The sequence below is a fragment of the Anomalospiza imberbis genome, chromosome Z, assembly GCF_031753505.1.
Source record: "Anomalospiza imberbis isolate Cuckoo-Finch-1a 21T00152 chromosome Z, ASM3175350v1, whole genome shotgun sequence".
Classification (NCBI taxonomy): domain Eukaryota; kingdom Metazoa; phylum Chordata; class Aves; order Passeriformes; family Viduidae; genus Anomalospiza; species Anomalospiza imberbis.
Genome location: NC_089721.1, coordinates 52,978,206 through 52,998,300, shown reverse-complemented (window position 1 = coordinate 52,998,300; position 20,095 = coordinate 52,978,206). Strand labels below are relative to the sequence as shown.

General features: G+C 35.1%; 1 protein-coding gene across 5 annotated transcripts in view; it reads left to right on the top strand.

The window, feature by feature from the left end:
- KCNN2 (potassium calcium-activated channel subfamily N member 2) overlaps positions 1-20,095 on the top strand; it is a 68,778-nt gene that overhangs the window by 22,970 nt on the left and 25,713 nt on the right. For 3 of the 5 annotated variants that reach the window (XM_068175958.1, XM_068175960.1, XM_068175961.1), the window contains one exon: positions 13,309-13,347. The exons of the other annotated variants lie outside the window; for them this stretch is intronic. In XM_068175958.1, coding sequence (XP_068032059.1) covers positions 13,309-13,347 — 39 coding nt within the window. The remainder of the gene's footprint in view (positions 1-13,308; positions 13,348-20,095) is intronic. 5 annotated transcript variants of the gene reach the window in all.

Below are 20,095 nucleotides of genomic sequence, written 5' to 3'. Positions count from 1 at the left end.
ATATTACAATTTCAGAATATTCCCTGTAGTGGCAGCAAAGGAGTACCCTAGATTTTGACTCAATCTGTAGTAGCTGTATTTTCATAAGCTTCTTCTTGTTTCAGATGTAACTGACTTCTGCAAAGTCTCTTCTCTTTACCTCATATTCTCCACTTCTCTTCTCACCAGTTTTCTTTCAATACAATTGCTGCTCAGGAATTCTTGAGTGTCCACTCAGGCATTTCCCAAACTGTCAGTTGTGAAGTGGCTCTGAATAACTTCAGCATCCATTGCTATCATCATTATATGTAACTGCTTGATGATGATTGTGATGATGCTAAAAAAGAACTTTTTTATTAACTTTTTAATACACGTGCTTTCAAAATAAGCTAGTACCACTCAGTGAAAATTACTGAAAAATATTTGCTTATGTCTGAAACATGTCCCTAAAACATATTTATTTGTTAGTATACAGATTGCAGGACAAGAATGTATATATAGTATGTAAGTAGTACTAAAAATAAAAGAAACAAAGATCACCTAATTGATTTTCCAGTCAGAGGGAGTGAAGAAAACATTCTCATAAAGTTTTGATTTTCTTAGTTTGCTTATTTAGTTTTAGATAGTGACACACTTCTGCATCACTGTTGTTCTGGGAAAAAGGTTATTTATTTGGTTAGGTACACTGAAGTCAGGGTTGCAAAAAGCTGAATTTTCTTCAACTCTATGCTAAATTGGTAATGGATTTTCCACATTTTAATTTGCAGTTGCTGTCCTTGAATTGACTGTAATAGTTCGGACAGTAGGCTGAATAGCCACAGTCTCCTCTAAAACTAAAACACAACACAACACAACTAAAAGCAAGTCAAATATACAAGTTAGTACTAGGTTAATATATCTCTAGCATAACTGCCTTCTGTCTCTGGATCCCAGTCCAAGACTCATATTTTTAAAAAAGGAAAAAAGTTGATTTTATGTTTCAGAAACATTAAAAGGAACATATTTTGGCTGTCAGAATTATATTCTTATGTCATTCATGCTAGTTGCACAGCCAGTTTTTTGTGTTTTGCTTCCAGTTTTCCCTTGAGGGAATATGTAAATATTTTGCCAGACAAATGATACTGACCCTGGATTCCAGTTACTAGTCAGCCCATCAAAACCATTTAAATCCATAGCCCATATAGAAGTATGTGTAAAAAAACTTCTCAGAAGAAAACCAAAATCCCATACATTGGAATGCTCCTAATATTCTGATATCTGAAGTTAAACATCCCTTTTTTTGTGTGGTTGGAGGCAGATACAATAGCCATTTATCATGAGAAAGGACAGATATGGCCACTGAATAATTTCTGTTCTGTGTAGAAGTCGTAGTCCTCAGAAGATGTCTTCCGAGGTCTTTATGGCTTTGAATTGCTTAGATGTTAAAAGTTTAGTTTCCACAAATGAGGTACACTTTTTCCTAACTACTCTTGGTTTGTTTCTTAGTTTTAACTCAAGGGAACCTCTTTTTTATTTTAAATAGACTGTTTTATGTACACAAAATGATCCTGAAAATAAATTCTATCCTTAGGAGTGTCTTTTTGACACTATATATGACAACATAAAAAATTTTAATACATCTAACAGAAATTAGGATTTAGGCAGCAGCCAGGTAGCTTTGGTTTGATAAAGGATGATTTATATTAATAAAATTTGATGGTGTTAACTGTTTCTTTGCATCACTCTAGCACCATGCTCTAATTTCTGTTATATAGTAGCATTACATGAGTTTGCATTAGCAGTATTTCTTTGATGTATTAAATCATTTAACTGACCATTCAAATTGGAGCAAGATGATGGTGATAAGACATAATAGATTAAAATACTGAGATTTGGGAATGGAGGGGAAAGATTCTCATTCTGTTCCATGTTCTCAATGAGAAGTCACAGTAGGTGGTGTCCTTTATTGTGGAGTTGTGTGTGCCCAGCAAAAACTGTTGCTGCTGAATGACAGCCTAGTATTCAGATTGTTCTTCTATTCAAAGTTAGGTTTTTATTATTGCAGATGATCCTAGGAATAGGAAGGTAGATTGGAAGCCCCACATTTCATGGGAAGGTAACTTGAAAGAGCATCATTATCCATCTCTCAAAAGATAACCTGTGGAGACAGGTCATAGGTTGAGCCAGGCAAGTTGGCTGTCTGAGTAAAGACTTCACTGCATTAATGGTCATCTGACTGATCACTTGATATACACTGAACTGAGACAGGACATGTGTCTTTCTCAGTGCCTTAATGACTGTACAGTTAGCTCCCAGAATGCTAATTATAGCAAGTGACACTTTGGGTTGGTGAGCAAGGTATTTTCCACGATTGGAGTTAAAGGTCATGTATGAGGGCAGAACATGGTACAGATAATGGTGGTGGACAGCCAGCTGAGTATAAATGGGTTGCTAGGGCTGCAGAGTAATCTAGATGAGGGAATTTGGAAGGTGAAGGTGGGGAAAGCATCAAGTGTTGCTGTTTACATAATGTCTGTTTTGAGGGGAAGATTGCATTGCATAGGTTTCATCTGCCTTCTCATTGCCAGTAGCAATATATTGCTGTTTGTCATGTGTAGGCTTCATAAGGAAAATCTAAATTTTTTATTAGGTCTATCTCAAAAGATGTTTGTGTTTATAACATATCTGAGGCACATGATCTAGAAGACTTATGAGTATATTACTTTCACATTTGAATTATGAGCCCTACAAGTGGTTTAATTTTTTTCAGTTTCCCATATTGTTACTGAAACATATGAATTATGAAAATAGATTTGTGCATGGGCATCAGTTGTTTATTTCAGTTAAAATAGAAAAGTTTGGTTTCTCAAGAAAAAGAAAGTTAGTATGCTTAGCATTAAATCATTGAAGAATCTGACAAATTTGCTTTTAGTCTTCTGTAGAATGGTTGTCTCTTCTGTGATAAGTGGGCTGCTTTTCCAGGTTGTGTGGAAGGTAGCCACTCTTTATGATCTGGCTTTTTTTTTATGGAAAGGAATTAAAAATAATGTCTTCTGAATACACACTTGGGTATAATGTGCCCATGTACCCAGCAGTATGGACCACAAATGCCCACATTACACTGTTGTGTATCCAGAGCAGATAATATCACATGTCTGGCATTTCTGTGGATTTGCAGAGGAGAACTGAGAACATAACTGGATTTTCTTCTTCTACAGAGAGCATACTTTTGGCACCATTTGTTGTTCTATTTGTTCATCCCTTTGACTTCTGGCAATGAAGTCAGTTCAGTTTGAGCTGTTTGTTTTGGTCAGCATTTCTCCCTCTTGTCAGCTTCTGCTCTGTATTCTCTCCTTGTTTTAACAAAAGCAAACTCAAACAAAAAACACACACATACGCAAAATCCCATCTGTGTGTGATGGTGAAATCTTTTTCTGCTTTTTGCTCATTCTTGTTTTCTACAAATAAATGTCTGTTTTATTTCTTGGAAATTTGATAGCATTACAAAGTTTCCAGTAAGCAGCTCACACATGACAACTGGGAGGCAAATGTTAAGGATTCATTTGATACAAGCTAGTGGATACACTGATACTTCAGTTGTAATTCATGAAGGAAAAAATGTTTCTTAGATATCTAATTTCCTCTCAGTATGTATTACAGTTCTTTACTTGTCTTGAGGACCTTATCTGACATTGTACATTGCATGCATATTCACAAGGCCACCTTCTAATGGAAATTGGTTTTTTTGTATTCTCTCCAGTGACAGTGTAAAGATTCTTATTCTTGGTTAAAAAAAAAAAATCAACCAAAAAACCCTACAAAAACCCCAAAAAACAAGCTAACAACAAACCCCAAAAAACTCCACCAACAAAAAAGCCAAGCCTGGATATTTAATTTTAAGGCTGTTTTTAGGCTCAGAAGGTCAGAAGCAATGGCATATGATTTTCATTTTTTTCAGTCTCCTGACTGTCAACAGATCAAATAGTGTTTGTGTGTGGATAGTGCTGGCTGTTTATCATGGCTCTTTACATTCCCTTTGCTCACATCTAACTGAAACTAGAATGTGCCACTGGCAGCCAGGTTTTTTCAGTGGTGGCAAACGTTAAAAGTTAAATATTCTAAACAACAATAAGCAATGATGTGCTGTCATCATCCTGATTTGCACCTGTGCTGTGAATGAGTGGTTCTCTGCCTAGTAGTTTTAATTCCTTGTTTTATCATTGAGTGTAGCTTAGCTTTAAATATTAGGTTACTGTTTTATAATATTTGCCTCTCAAAGCAATTATTAACTAAAACCACATGTAACCAATTGCATTTTTGCTGCAAAAGTTACAAATAGACCATCAAATCCATTATTTTATCATACAATGAAGGCAACAAGGGAATCTATTCATAGAACTACATTGATGAATATCTGACATGCATAACCCGGATCCAAAAAAGAGCAATCACTCTAAATAAAACATTCCTTTTCTAGGTATATCCAGAAGGATTAATAGCTAAATAACGTGTTATTTTCCTGCTTGAAAACAAAACAGTTATGTATATTTAAGGGAGGAAGAAGATGCACCTGGTCTAATGAATGTAGAGTTTGCTATGCTTTCAAATTCCTATTTTCCTTCCCTTTGAAAATGCTGTTTGTGTATTCTCAGCAAAAGAACTTGGGGAATATAAGTAAGAATACTCTTCAGTTTGTTTAGGTTATTAGAATTTTTCTTATAAATATGTAAAGTAGCAATAACTGATGAAGTGCCACTGTATATAGTCATTCCTTTGCAAAAATATATCAAGCCAAAGGAGATCAGTGTTTCTGTAATCCATAAATAGCAGACCCAACTTTCAGGAAGGCAGTGCAAAAGAGAAAAAGTTACAAAAAAGGCAAAAAAATTTTCCTTGCTTAATTAAAGAAAAAAATACCTGTTTTTCCAATTAACTAGAGCAAGAAAACTTTTTTTAGGTTAAATTCCCTTTTATTTACAAAGGACTTATATGTATATCAGTTGTACAATAGAATGAAGTGGAAAAGCTCACATGTAGTTCAAAAATCATGAGCAAAGTGAAAGCTATTTCTCTAAAAACTATTTCAGAAGAGTCTGAAAAAATAAAGGTACTTATAGGGCAGTACTTACCTACTTTCAAGGATGATTTTTTTTTTATTATTAATCTTGAATCTGTAAAACAATTAAGAGAACAGTCTTTGTTCTGGTCAGTAAGAATGGTTGTATGCGCTCCAAATTCTTTCAGATAAGAAAGCAATTTATGGATTTTTTTAATCATTATTTAATTACTGGGTCCAAAGTTACATATTCTGATCCTCATACTTTTAGATGTGATAATTTAATTTTTCCTCCATCTTTTGGCCAGCCTTTTAAACTAATCAGAATATTTTCTTTCAAAATGAGTAAAAGCTAATTGCCATAGTACCCTAAAAACAATCCTTATAAGATAGGGTCATACTGAGGCAAAAAGCAATGTCTGGTCACTTCAAAACAGAATTTGTTGCTGCAACAGTTTAATATCTTTGAAAAGTGCACCCTGAAGTGTGAATTTAAGCTTTTCTACTGGTTTTCTTTTGCTTCTTGGGCAAAGTGAGGAGTATAGCCATGGTTATCACTTCACTGTGAATAAGCTGCCAATATGTTGACTGAAATCTAGCCTTAGATATTGAAAAGTGGATTCTAATGGGAATTTACAACTTGGCCCTAAAAATTCAAATTTATGAGGTTAATACAAGGATTTAGTGTTGTGAAATTGTGCAATTCAAGGGAATTAGTGGTTTTATGGCAGGAAACATGCAGAGGTGCTTTTTCAATATTTTGTATGTTCTTTATTTTCCTTTTCTGTGATTTTATCCTTTTAATTTTTTGTCTCAATAGCAGAATTTTCTTCCTTGGGTAGTTTTTTTTTTCTTTAGAAGTTCAAAATCAGCTATAGTTTTTACTACAGCTGATCTTGAGATAGTAAATCATTTGTTACATCACTTAGAAGTAGTAAGTATTGGTGTGTGTCCTCATTTACACTTGTGTTTCCCAAAACAGTGATATTATACTAGTTCAGAGATCAGGCTGATCAATCTAGAACATTTCTGACTGAGACAATAGAACTTGACTCTACTTGCAGTTGTTTTTTCTCTAAACTAGATTGATATCCAATATTTCTTTTTAAGCCTTTTTCTGTGATAAATGAAATCCACTTATGAAATTCCTGTGGCATTCTACAAGAATGGTTCACTGAATTGAAGAATATTAATTGAGTATTGAAGGCATCGGTGCAATGTGAAGTGGACAAATATCTTGGATTATTTAGGTTGGAAGTTTCTGGGTCAGATGTTGTCTTTGAACTGTGTTTGTCCACTGTTCAGCACAGTGGTGTCCAAGAATAGCATATATATGGTACTGCAGTACTAATAAATGTAGTAATTTCTAGTGAGGAAAAAGGGAAGCTAAACTCTTCTGAAGGGTGGTGGTGTTCAGATGAAGATGATGCCTTCATGTGTTGATAGAGCAGTTTAAGCCAAGCTGTTCAGTTTTGATGAATGCTGACTGTGCTGACAGCTTGTGCTAAAAACACTGCCCAGGCTGGAATTATGCCCTGTTAGCTGGCTTAATTTCCCTGTGTACTCCCTGCCTCAAGTGGAGAAGCCTGAGGTAAGAGCCTCTGTGATCTCACTTGCAGAGGGGAGTATGTTCATGTTGGTTTGGTGGTGGGACCTCCAAGTCCTCTGTCTGGTCAGTGAAGCTGTGCTCCTGCCAGGTGTGTGCAGTCTCTGTGCTCAGTGCTGTGGCCTCACCTCAGGCTACACTGGAGCAGCCTGGCACTAAAGAGAAGTCTGTACTGTACTGTACTTTGTATACGGTGCTTGTGACTCAGGGCTTAAGGGTATCTTCTGTTGCCAAGATTGACAGCAAAAGAGACCAGTCCCTAATCACTGGGAAGGTGCAGTGAAGATAAAAAGTACTCCAAATGTTCTAGAGCAGCAGGTACCTGAATAGGATAAGAGCACACAGAAATAGAGGGTGTTAGTGCTGTGGGGCTACAGCCTGGTTTGAAACCTGGTGCAGACTCTGTGGAAGCCAGTGAGGTTGCATTCGCTTAAAATCCTTTCATGATGGGGCTAAAATGATTGCATCTGCCTGGGTAATCCTGCAAATCATGCCAAATTGTTGGCATGAGCCTTGGGTACAAACTTAAGTATCAGTATCAGGAATTGTACACATGCCCGCAAATTGGTTTGCAATGTTTTGGGTTTTTTGTTTGTGGGGGTGGTTGTTTTTAAAAATTTTATTTATTCCATGAATTAACTAAATATTTACTAATAACTTTGACTTGCAAAAGACTACTTAAAATGTGAAAATAGCAGTAAAAACCAGTGTATGCTGTCTTTAAAACAATAAAACCTCTTCTAACACATAAACAAGAATTATTAAATGTATAACTGCAGAACAGAAGACTTCTATTAATACTAGTGTAAATGCGGTCTTCTATGACAAACATGGTCAGCTGAAAGTGTAAAAAAGTATTCAGTTAATATGAAGAGAATAGGATTCATATTTCAGGTATGCCAGACTTCAAGATAGTGTGTCCCAGGCATAGGAGTGCGATGATACCTTGTTCACCAGTGCTTATTTTGTTTGATGACATTATAAAGTAGGCCATTGGTCATGTTAAAGAATATCTTAATATGTTTTAACTTGAGTAGACACAAATGCAGTTCCATAGCATGTTTTGTCTAATTAGACTGGCTGCATTAAAAATATCTTGAGTTGTAGGCGGTTTTGGAGTATGAGGCAGAAGGATTTTAAAAACCTGGGACTTGAAAGTTATGTATAGGACTGGATAAATTACTTAATTTTTCAACGATCAGGATTGTCTATAAGGCTGGAATACTAAAACTCAGCTTTTCCACACAAGCAGTTCTGCAATCCAAGTGCTTTCACTTACACCTGTGCTTCAGTTTCCTTGCCTGTAGTGCTGTCATTCCTCTTTTGCAGCAGATTAGGCATGAACCTTCAATAGGTGCAAAGAGACCCTACAAGCAAGGTACACGCAGCTTGAAACTGTGAAGTAAATTTTACTTATTAGAAGTAGAATATACAAAAGCTTAAGCTGGAATTTAGTGGATTGCTGTACTAAACATTAGGACACTCACTAGCCCAGTAAGACACCAAAAGAGCTTTTGCTGGCCATGCAGAAATGAGATAGGCAGTAAACGTCTGTTCTCCACAGCTCCTGCATACCCACCTCATGCCATGCTGCTGTGGTATTTTGTCAGATATGTTTTCTTCAGATATGAATGGGTAATCTTCCCAGCTTCCAGTGAGACCAACCAGCTTGGCTGGCCCTTTCTTTTTTTTTTTTTTTTTCTTCTTTTCTTCAAACTTTACCTTTCCACCTTGGGAATGACCTTGAATCCTTGAGCTATAGACCATACCTCTCAAGAACAGCTGATCTAGTTCCTTTTAGTTAAAGCAAAAATTAGTGACTATTACCCAAGGCATTGCCAACACATGCACATCCATTTTATAATATGATGAAACACTTATATCTTGCTGCTTGAGCACAGCAGCTGAACTTGGGTTTTATTTCTGTTATCTTTAAATCCTTTTATCTTTGGTTGGGTGCTTCTTTCATAGGAAACATCCAACAGCAGACTAGAAAGGATACAAAGGACATGGTTTTAAAGTAGTGAGCTTCTGGTCATTGCACAGTAGAGCAAAAAGTTAAACTGAAATGTCACTAAAAATCTTTACAAGTTTGGGACTCAGCTGTCAAAACCCATATGGTTCAGCCTGTAACCTGGTGATCTCATAAGCTGTTAGCTTCTGCCATGAAAAAATCCATGTTCTTGAAGGGGTGCTGATTGAATAACTCTTGATAAATTATTTAGGAGTTTACAGTTCTGTGATATGGAAGTGTCATTTTTTTTTAACAAGACTCTAACCAGTGCCTAATTATTATCTGTAAAATCTATTTTCTTTTTAATAAACACAAGAGACACCTAGAAGGAGTACCTTGTCTTAGTTTACAGAAAGAGCTATGAGGCAGTCTGTGTTTTAGCTGTCCCATAAGGTCGGGATATTTTTTTAATGAAACAAAGAATCAAAGAGTCAAAATACATTGTTTCCTCAGCTGCTGTATAAAAGTTAAATTGAAGAATTTTATGTGGAAGCAAGAAACAGTATTTTAGTCTTATTGCAACATAATACTGCTTGAGGAGAGAAGAGGATTTTGCCTGAGCATGTTTTCCTTTTTTTGGCTGTCACCTTCCTAGTACATACAGGGTGGATGTAGGATGTGAGTTCTAAAGAAGAGAAGCTGCTCTCTTGGTCAGCTCTGGCAAAAAATAAAGCAGAGCATGGAAAGTATTTTGGTTATAAGCGGTTGTGCAGCAGGGTCAGTAGCTTTGTTTTGAATTCAGTAGTTGTCTGTAGTACACCTGCAGGAGGAACTTGGCCATGGGTTTGGAACACATGCCTCACCAGCTGCTGGGCTTGCAGCGGGGTAGGAGAATGTGGAGTGTACTCTGGTGCAGGTACTAATTGGAAGTGCAACCATCAAGCTTTTGGCTTACTTTTGTTAGCTACAGAAGGATGACATTAATCTTTGTTCCATGCTCTTCAGTCACTGCATTCTTTGTTTTCATTCAACAACCTGAATTTACCAGTTTGTAGACACTCTAGTTTAATTGGCTTGACTTGAGAATTGTCCAGAGTATATACATGGACCTTAGTGTCAGTTCAGGATCTGGACTATGCATTTTTTGGGCAGGCAGTAGTACATGTGGAAAACAAAATATTGCAAAATATTTACAGTAAGTAATAGCCTTCTAATAAAAAAAATGTATCTTTTCACTGCATTTCAGAAAGAAGATACTTGATGTTTTAATTCCTTGAGTTAAAGGTGACCTCTTATTATTTTGTACTAAAAAGAATGCAGTGGATATAATTGGCAAAGCTTCTCACAGTCTGAAATCAAAGATACAACATTCCCTAAAATTGAACAGAGATTTCGGATCAAGTATTGATGCCCAAATGTCTTTTCTTTTTAACTCTGTTTTTAATCATTCATCTTTTCAGAAAATTGCAATACACCTTCCAACTACTGAGCTTCTAAAATTGTAACCCTGACTGTTTGATGTTAAATTGCAGTCTTTTGCAGTAGATTTTTTCCAAGGTGTTTAAAGGCAAATTATATGTTACATTTAGTTAATTGAACACCTTGATACTTGTCAGCTCTCAGTAATACCTTCTGCATTAATTTTCTTCCTTTCCCAAGCCTACAAGGATTTAACAAAAAATGTGCATGATAATTCTTAATAATACTGCTTTTAGAGTGGTATTTTCTCCTTGCAAGCAGATCTCATCAGTTACCTTCCTTGTTCCTTGTCTGGTGGGAGGCAGAAGACTTGCTGACGCAGTCAGTGTACCTCAGCAGGACACCGTTGTCCTTCAGTGATTGTATTTCTGATGTGGACTATGATTTCTCTTGATTTTTAGAAAATCATGTCTGGCACAGATAATATACCAAGAAGCAGATGCTATGTCCTGAGCTAGTATCTGCAGGGGACACAAAAATCTGTACCAGTAATTACACATTCTATCAGTTTCTTTTCTTTTTTTTTTTTTTTTTTCCTCAAAGGAAAGCAAAAAATTTAGACTACAATAACGTTAGCATGGTTTTAGTAGGATCAACCCTAGCACTTTTCTGTTATTGAGGTACGTAGCAGTAGCATTTTTGGTAGTATAGAACACTGGAGTGAAGGTTTTATTATACCACCAAAAGTATGGTAAATATATACAAATAATTTGTAAAGTCACAAAAGTAATAAATAGTGCAATTTTTTTGGTAACAAACTGCATTATTTACTGACAAAATAGGTGTTCTACTTGTTGAAAATAGCATGAGCTAGAGAATCCAACCTACAATTCTGTTGTGACCTTGACCACAGTCATTTAAACTCTTTGTGATTATGTCATGCATAGCATCAAGTTTACTGCTATTGCTTGCTGTGTTGTCTCTATACTGAATAACAAAATTTCTTTGAACTTAGTGAGCAAAGGATTCTACTAAAGTGTGATTGCAGTGCTGATGTTTTATATTATTTTAAATTATTGTACAAGTAGATATGCAATCTAGATATGCTCGTTCTGAGAAACCATGTGAGAGGTATGAAAACAGAGGAAATGTTGTTAATTGTGCATGCTTACATTTTTCTTTCTCATGTTTTTGGGTAGGATATTCAGAATACGTAAGCCATTCCCTGCTGAAGTCTTTGTGGCTGTACCACTGCTCCACACGTACTTCTCTAGGCAGGACTCCAGAATCTGGAGGATAAATTGACTGAAGCTGTACATCATGGAAAAGGAAGATTATAGATCTCATGTATTTTCCAGGGATCTTTAATCCATATAGTTGGAATTCTTTTTCCTCTCCCCCTTTAAGGGACTCACAACTGAATTTTTGGAACTCAAAGGATGCATCTGGAGAAAATCAAGGGGTTTTTTCTTTTAAACATGAAAGACAATTTTTCTTTAGTCACATCATGGTTTTGAGTTCTCTAAAGGGTAACACTCAAATGTAGTTGAATTCTTACAGAATTTTTTTCTGTGTATACATCTATCTATCTATCTATCTATCTATCTATCTAAGTAAAAGGATATCTGTCTATCTCTCTACATACCTATCTATCTATCTACAACATATGCTGGTTCCTAAATTTTTAAAGTGAAAGTTTTGTAGCTTCAGAGATACAGATTAGGTATAACATGGCCTGTACTCTACTCAAATGAGACAAATATCTACAGTGTCTAGTTTTTCTTTTCCAAACCAAATATGCTGAGATCTCAGACTTGTTTATTCTTTAATGTCATGGACTTTTGCTAATGGAATAAAGTGTCTTTGATCTTCAAGAAAGTTTTCATTACTCATTTAAATAAGGGGGGTAGAAAAGCCCAAATAATTATCTCTTTTTATTACTTTTTGCATTGCTTTCAATTTATAATTTCAGATACTTTTTATGAAGCAGGGCAGCTGAAACAGTTAAAATTCCATAAAAGCTCTCCAGTCACATTTGGAATTCTTAAAAATGCTTGTGATTCCTTTTTTTCAACTGGATTGAGTTTTTTCTTGTATTTGTAAAGTCTTGTAAGTCAAACAGTTGGATGAAGAAGGCTTAATAGCTCCCTAAGAGCACCATTCTTTCTAGAAAAAGACCTGCTTGTGCATATTACACTTCCTCTGTATTTGTCCCATCAGTGAATTGATCTCATCTCTAGGGCTAAGAGAGCACTCCAGGGCTAATCTCTCTTAGATTAGATTAGATTTCAAGTTAGTTTAACATTTCATCTTCCAGTGTATTGTTGTAATTTAATGCTAATTATGTTGAGAGCCTTTATGAAGCATTCAGCACTCTAAAAAATGAATACTTAGTAACAGTTTAAATTAAATCTAGTTGTACTAACAAGCCAGTATAGTTACAGACAGGAGTCCCAAAGTTGAATGTTCCCACTGTGTACATCCTTAGTTAAGCATGACCCCTGATTATGTGCTTGCCTGTCTAAATCTTGATCAAGGAACTGAGTTGAAGCATGAAATTCACATAGATAACTCACATATCTATTGTATGATTGCCATAGAATTTGCCAGTGGTGTAAACAATAGGCATTAGATAACTTCTGGTTTATTAAAAGACTCTTCCAACATGTTTTGCATATAGACTCTAAGACACATTCTTCAAGTGTAGATAATACAAAAGGTAAGTTCTGTTGCCACACCAACCAGAGTACTCCTCTCCATTGAAAACAGAGTGAAAATATGTGGGAATTTTTTTCTGAAAATGTCATCTGCTCAAGTTCCTTCAGAGCACAGAATTTCATTCTTTTGTCAGTGCTTCATTGAAAGCAGTTAAAATGCAGTCAGAAGGTCTTGAATGAAGGCCAAAATATTGGGCAACAAAATGGTTTTTGTAAAAAAAAAATATATCATTAGAAAGTGTTTGTCGTGTTCATAGTCTTCAAAGAAAATAGTACAAGATGCTTTGTTTTTGATAAATGTTTGTCATTAAAATGAAGATGATCACTACAAAAGTTATTGTGTACTGAAAGTAAATGGCAAACAAACTGAAAATGCAAATTGTGCCTGACAAGCGAAATATCAAATTTTTTAATGGCTAAAGAGGGGCAGAAAAGCACGAGGTTCAGACTACATATAATCTCATACTGACAGTAGAACAGAATTTGTTGACAACATGTCAAGGCCTAAAACAAAGCAAAGAAAACCATAATTGCATCTAGCATAGTTAACATATTATGGTGAAGGTCTCTTAAGCCTTTTCTTTTTGGTTGCATTTAGGTGGGCAACACATCTGTCTTCAAATGTGACACTGCAGAGGTCTGTATAAACAAATGATGATGATGATGTTCCTTTGTTACCACGCCAGAGTAAAGTACTACATGTAGCCCTATTACTTTTTTTCTAGCCTATATGAAATTATGGTATTCTCTCAACTTGCATTTCCCTTGAGGACCTTGTGGCAGAAGTCCATCCTATAGCTGGTCTGTGTAAACTCAGCCTGCTGTAAGACATGGTGACATAGTCACAAGAATGTCTTCTGTGTAGATCACCTTTCTCAATTCTTGCAAATGAACATCTTTATGTTAATCACAAAAATTTACTCCAAAGTATTTTCCTAGCCTTCTGATTGGTTTCACAAAGAGAAAAAAATTTCAAAAGGGAGAGCCCTGGGTTTTTTTCCTTAAATATTTACAATCTCATCCTGAAGTTTCATACGTAAAAAAAGTAAGTGGGAAATATTTGTTACAAGTGCTTTCTTTGTTTCTTTTCCCATACAGCAATCCATAGTTATGTTTTTGTACTTTATGCTTCAGAATATTAAATGTGTAGTTCCCAGTACTTCACTAATGAACTGTTAGTGAGATCTGGTACTACTTTCAGCTGACTCTCAAATGTATACAGACTTTGGGTTTGGAATTGTCGTTAGAAATATTCAGTAAAATCTGTTTAGTTTCAAGCAGTGACTTACAGAAGCTAAACTGTAAATACAGTCATTCCTTGTTATAAAACAAATTAAAATATAATCAATGATAAGCTCAACTTGGCGGATTTAAGTTAAGCATATAGCTGCAGCAGTGTTCCTGATACAGAGTGCTAAACTGGTCCCCATTTCTGAGTAACTCAATGAAACTTGCACTGGCTGCAGGCTTCTGCTCTGATCTAAACAAAATAAATTCTGTCTAGATTTTAAAAAATGTTTATTTGTAAGGTGCTGTCCTATTTAAACCAGTTTTATTCTCCAGTTTATCCAGAAGATACATTTTGATGAATCCAGTATTCTGTTTTCAATTCTAAAGGAAAGGGAAATGGCATTTATTTTATTTTATTTTATTTTATTTTATTTTAGTCATCTGTTCCCAATGTCCATTACATTAGAGAGCTTGCCTATGTTAGTAAAATTAGAGAACTTGCATATATTGGTAAAATATGCAAATATGATATCCTAATGAAATTTGGACAGAAAATTCCAAACCAGCAGGCTTTATGACCCTGAGCTTATACTTAATTTCTTTTTATAGAAGGTAATACATCAGATACAGAATTAATAAATTTTGTGACGATAAATTAGTTCCATTAGTGAAAAATGCATTCAGAGTGCTCTGTTTGTCAGAAAATCTTTTTGAAGACTTCAGCATAATCTTTGCTATATAATTTCACCTCCTTCTGTTTTCTCCCTCCATGAAAGGCTAACTTTTACCTAGTTCTGCTGTTTCATGTCAGAAAAAAATGTTTCATTTGAAGTCTGTAGTGATTAATTCTGTTTCTACTTTCTAAAACTTTATTTCTAAAGTTTTTCTTAAAAAAACTAATTCAGGCTCTTTAGATATCAGTTGATTCTGATAATCTCAATTTAAAAAAAAAAAATAAATCTTTCCTCCTTCTGAGAGGGGTTTAGGTAAAAAATAGTAACAGGGTATCTCCAGAAGAAATGCAAAATGCAAGATAAGGGAAAATTTTAGAAGGGTTAGAATTAGTTGCCAGTGACTGTAATAAATGATTCACAGTACAGCTCATTAAGATACTCTTTGATTTTGAATGATTCATATTTCTATCATAACACAGCTTTAGCCGATGTTTTTGCGGACCTTGAAAAATTAAAGCAAACTTTAAAAATAAAATTCTTTCTTATTGTATTAACAAATTTTAGTGATTAGACTTTGTGAAAAATATGGGGGTAAGTAAATATGCAGGTATATCTTTTAAAATAAGATTTAAAAGTACTGAAAAACAGGAGTTTTTACCACATTTTCCTTCAAGCTTGCTTATCTCACTTCAGTTTCCTTATTTAATTTTCATATATTTTAATATCACATTAACTGCATATTTATAGTAGCTTAATTTACAGAACAATTTATGATAAAGATAATATATAGAACTACAGAAGGAGCAGCTCTTGGATATTTCAGATTTTATTTCTAATAGTCAATGTGTTTGCAGTCACTGTCCTTTCTGGATTACTTGTTGAATTTTGCTTTCAAAGCAGAGTTAATGTTTACTCAAAATGTGGCATGTCAAGGATTTTAACATACATATTCCTTTTATCAGCTTCTGTCTCAAGCTTTTCAGACAGTATGTCTCTCCACTGGATTAAAGAATCATTTTATATTTTATTTTAAATTCAAATAGCTTCAAAAACATATTATTAGATACCTTACAGCCTGTATACTAACAGGTAGAACAGTGAGATGAGGATGCTGATGTAAATCAGCTTTGTGCTTAAGAGGAGGCTGACAACAAGTTCACTCCCCATGGTCAGTGCTCTCCTCACTAAGCTGCTAAAGTAAAAAAAGGGTGTCAGCTACTAATTTTTCCTGTGCTTTGTGTAAAGCCTGATGTATTGATTGTTCACTTAGAATTGTTTCATGTTGTTTCATGTATGGATACTGATGCATTTAAGAGGCTATTTTGCTTCTTTGGGATATGCCACTATTTTTGGCAAAATGAAGAATTTCAATGTTATGCAATTTTTTATGTCTAATTTAAGAGAATTATTTTTAAACATGCTTGTCATTATAGAGGACTTTGAGTTCATTGGGTTTTAATCAGAGCTTTGGGCATACAGGCTAATCAAAGTTAGCCTGGGAAGTTGGAAGCTGAGAGCTCGCAAGGTGAAGGGCACCAAAATAATCATCAGCTGTAACAAAAAATCTTAACTTTATCCAAGGAGTGAGTCAGAGAGCTATGAAAAATTAAAATGTGATATTTCATTTCCAAATAAATGAGGCCGAAATGCTATGCCAGTAAGGTATTTTATGCTGTGGCCTGTTGTGCTTTGCATCAGAAAAGCTACTAGTGTGTTTTTTGTGAAGACCAAAAAGTGACATGTGATCATAGAATTGTGAAGCACATTGTAATACATGTGGAAAAGTCCATGAGTAACAATACATATTCATACCATACTCTTTTGGTGTTGATTGCTATTCCTGATCCAGCAACTAACACCAACCATTAGAGCCTGATTTTGCCTCTTAAATGTTGGGTTATGTAATGCATGCTTAATTATTCGGCAGAGTCTGGGTGTGTCTATAGGAACTGGGAAAGGCTAGAGAGTTGAGTTTTTAAAAGCTAAAAGCACTCCTTTGAAATGTGCAAACTCTGTTTATTGGTAACAGAATATTATCAAATGTAAAGAAACAGAGCTGAGAAAAGCTGAATTCCTGAGCCTGCTCTACAACATTAAGATAGATCTTTCTGAAGGAAGACGGTCTGAACATAATAAAATGTGCTAGTCCAAATACTTAAGATTAAGTAGAATTTTGTACAAAGAATAATTAATGTAAGTTTTTTGAAATGAGAAGAATCAGTCACGGAACCTTTGTGACATCTGCTACTGTTAGTCCCAGCTTTCACCTCTGATAGACACAAAGGTATTCCTACATGCCTTACTTTCTGTTCCATTGTGCACATTTAACTTTATTAAAATGAGCTATGTTTAGGCACAGTGAACCTAATTGCTTTTCAAAACGGTCAGATAATATGTTTAAAAAACACATGTGTAGGCAAAGCTCAGGGCTTTTTGTACAGCTTTCCAAAAGCTTTAGGAATATTCTTTATTCTGCTGAGTCACAACAAGTCACAACTTCAGTTATGCCACTGCAGGAACAAAATAGCTTGAAACTGCTGAAAAGAACATAGTGGGAGTAAGAATATGCCTGTACTGGGGGATAAGTACCAAAACTGGGGCTTGAGGAGAGGTGGGTGTGTTTCTTAATTGAGGCAAGAAAAAATTCTCCTTAAACTATCTGGAAGCTTTGATAAGACACATTATTTTTTTCACATAGTCAAGCCTTTCTGAAGCAGTAGTTACCACTTTATTTGCAGGATTACTTTTTGATGCATTAATTCTGAGCTCTATCTTTATTCTTTCTAGTGGATTGCTGTCTGTCACAAATTTAAAGGTTTCCCAATTTCCCAATACTTACAGAATTGATTCAACAGATTCTCCTTAACATTCTTAGCACTATTATTGAAAGCATGTTTTTTTGGGTTTTTTTTTTAAAAGGTACTTTTAAGAAGCTTCAGCAGCTTTTTTGGTAGTAACTGAATGGCTTCTCTTGGAAAGATGGAAAATCTTCCCATCTACTGCAGCTGTAGACAGGTATACTGATTTAGCACAGCATTAGCTCTCTACACACCATTGAAGACAAGGCCTCCACCTGTGGAGGACAAATAAAATCTTGGAACCCTTATTAAATTGGCAATTAATCCTTATTTTTCTACTGATGGGTTATCTGTTGCTCAAGCATTGATGGGTGGGTATCTGACAGAGGCTAGGTGTAATTTGATGTCTTCACACTTATATTTAAACCATAATTTATATTAAAAATAATGGTACAATTTCTTAAAATATACTATCTCATCCATCTGATTTTGTGTTGATTTTTCTCCCCTATATCCTTTTGTTTTCTTTTAGATTGTATCTTTCATTCATCTTAGTAGATAAGATACTAATTACATAGAATACTTCACATTTCTTGATCTTACTATCTTTTTCTGACTCTTACCCATTATTTTTGATTGGGTTCACAGCTATTACTTTTGTGAGTCAGTCTGTTTGAAATGCAGGCATTTGTTGTGGTGTTTTGCACTTTCATTAAGCAGTTATTGTGACAAGAACATTTTTGCTGTTCTTCGTAAATATTTGGGGGACATCAACAGAAGTGTTAGAAAAAAAGCTAAGGAGCAGCATACATTTTTCCAAGCTGCCCTTCTGATCCTAAGCCCATCAAGGCAGGCAAAATTTCTTCCATTGACTTTGTCATATTTGGAGTCAGCCCCACTGTTCCTTCCATGTGCTTTTATGGATTTCTTTTATCCTTTCTTTTAAAGAGGAGGAAGGAGAAGGAGTACAAAGGCATCTCTGTTATCATCAGAGATAAAATGCTGCCAGTACTAACTGTCTAACTAAGACTTAATAGACAGTTAATAACAGAATGGTCAGATACTGTGGGGGAACTCTAATAGGTGGTTAGATCAATCAGTTTCTCAACAGAGCCTTGACAAGTTTTTGATTTACTGGGATAAGCTTGTTTCCAGCTGTTAATAGTCTAAAAGATTTTAATGTTTGGCAAGAAAAAACTCATCCTGAGTTGCCATTGCCAGGGCTTTCTTCTTGATTATAGTAAAAGCATTCCATTTTCTTCCCTACAGAAATAGTCATCTTTTCAATCAGTTGTAGTTCTTTCCTTGACTTGTTCGAGGAGGCAAAACCAAAAATAGCAAAGTTATCAGGAAGCAAGAGTAACTGTTCATGGAAGCTAGAGTAACTGAATTGAAACTGCTGTGTGAATTGATGCACCAGTGGTCAAGCTTAATGTTATACTTGATTACTTCTTATTAATCTCTTTTTAAGATGAATGTGTATTAGATGTCCAGATGCGAATGTGTGATAATTATGTGCAGCTAAAAAGCTAATTAATTCTAATTAATTAATTCTACCAATTAAATGAAACTTCATCACATACAAACAGGGAAGGGAAGCAGTACTGAAAATCATGACATGAATAGTGAAAGTAGAAGGACACTGCTGTTTGATAAAAATTTTGAAATATTTCTTTGACAAACAAGGCCACTGCAGTATTGTCGCCTGAGGAGTATATTTTTATTTTTCTGAGATGAGTTGTAAAACTCCCACTCAGTCTGGCTTGAGAAGGAATTGAGCCATGCTATTTTTTCACAAATATAATGATTCAGTTACTTTTGGTTTAAATAGAGTGTTGTCAAGACTTACATATGCTGATTGGTGAGAACTGGATAGTGGTGTTTCACAGGATGATGATTGCCTGGTGAATAGTGTGTTCCAGCTGCAGTAGTGCCTGCCTGCTGACATATCTCTTATTAGAGAAGAAGTGCGATAAATAATTCTTATGCCTGTGTGACTTCAGCCAGTGATCTTTATACATTGCAGGAATACATAGCTTTTGTAAATGACCCTTTATTCTGCAGCTGTGTGAGGCCAGGTGTAATCAAGAAAATCAAACTGTATATAGAAGCAGTTTTAATACAGTTAAATACTAGTTCTTATCCTCAAGTGATTAATGATCTTTCTTATGCAACTTTTTATTGAATAATGGGCTTTAAATATTTACATGAATATATTTGCCATGATTAATTTTAAAAATAATTTTAAAAACCCTTTATATAAATAAGAATTAATGACAACAAATCTTCCATTTTGGAAATTGGTTGCTAATGACAAGATTCTGCTTTGTGTGAAACTCTTCACTGAAAGGAAATCTTTGTTTCTATTTCTTTAATTCTGAGCTTTCAGGTTTCCTAGCTTTTCATGGTGAAGTGTTTTCCTGTTGGATTTCAGAAGTTTCAGATGTAGAGTGAATGGATACTTTGGGAAAACTACAGTTGAATATTGGAATGTGTTACACCCAAGCTGTCTTTCATAGTCCAGCTGGAATGAGGAGAAGTTTGCAGTAGCTGACAGTGAGCGAGACAGCTCTGCTCCAGTGCTGGTGTGGTTGGCTTTTCTGCTCTCTATAATGTCCACTGGGATTGGCTCTACTAGGGATAATCTCAATGGTGAAGTGAAAGATACAGTTGTGGAAATGGC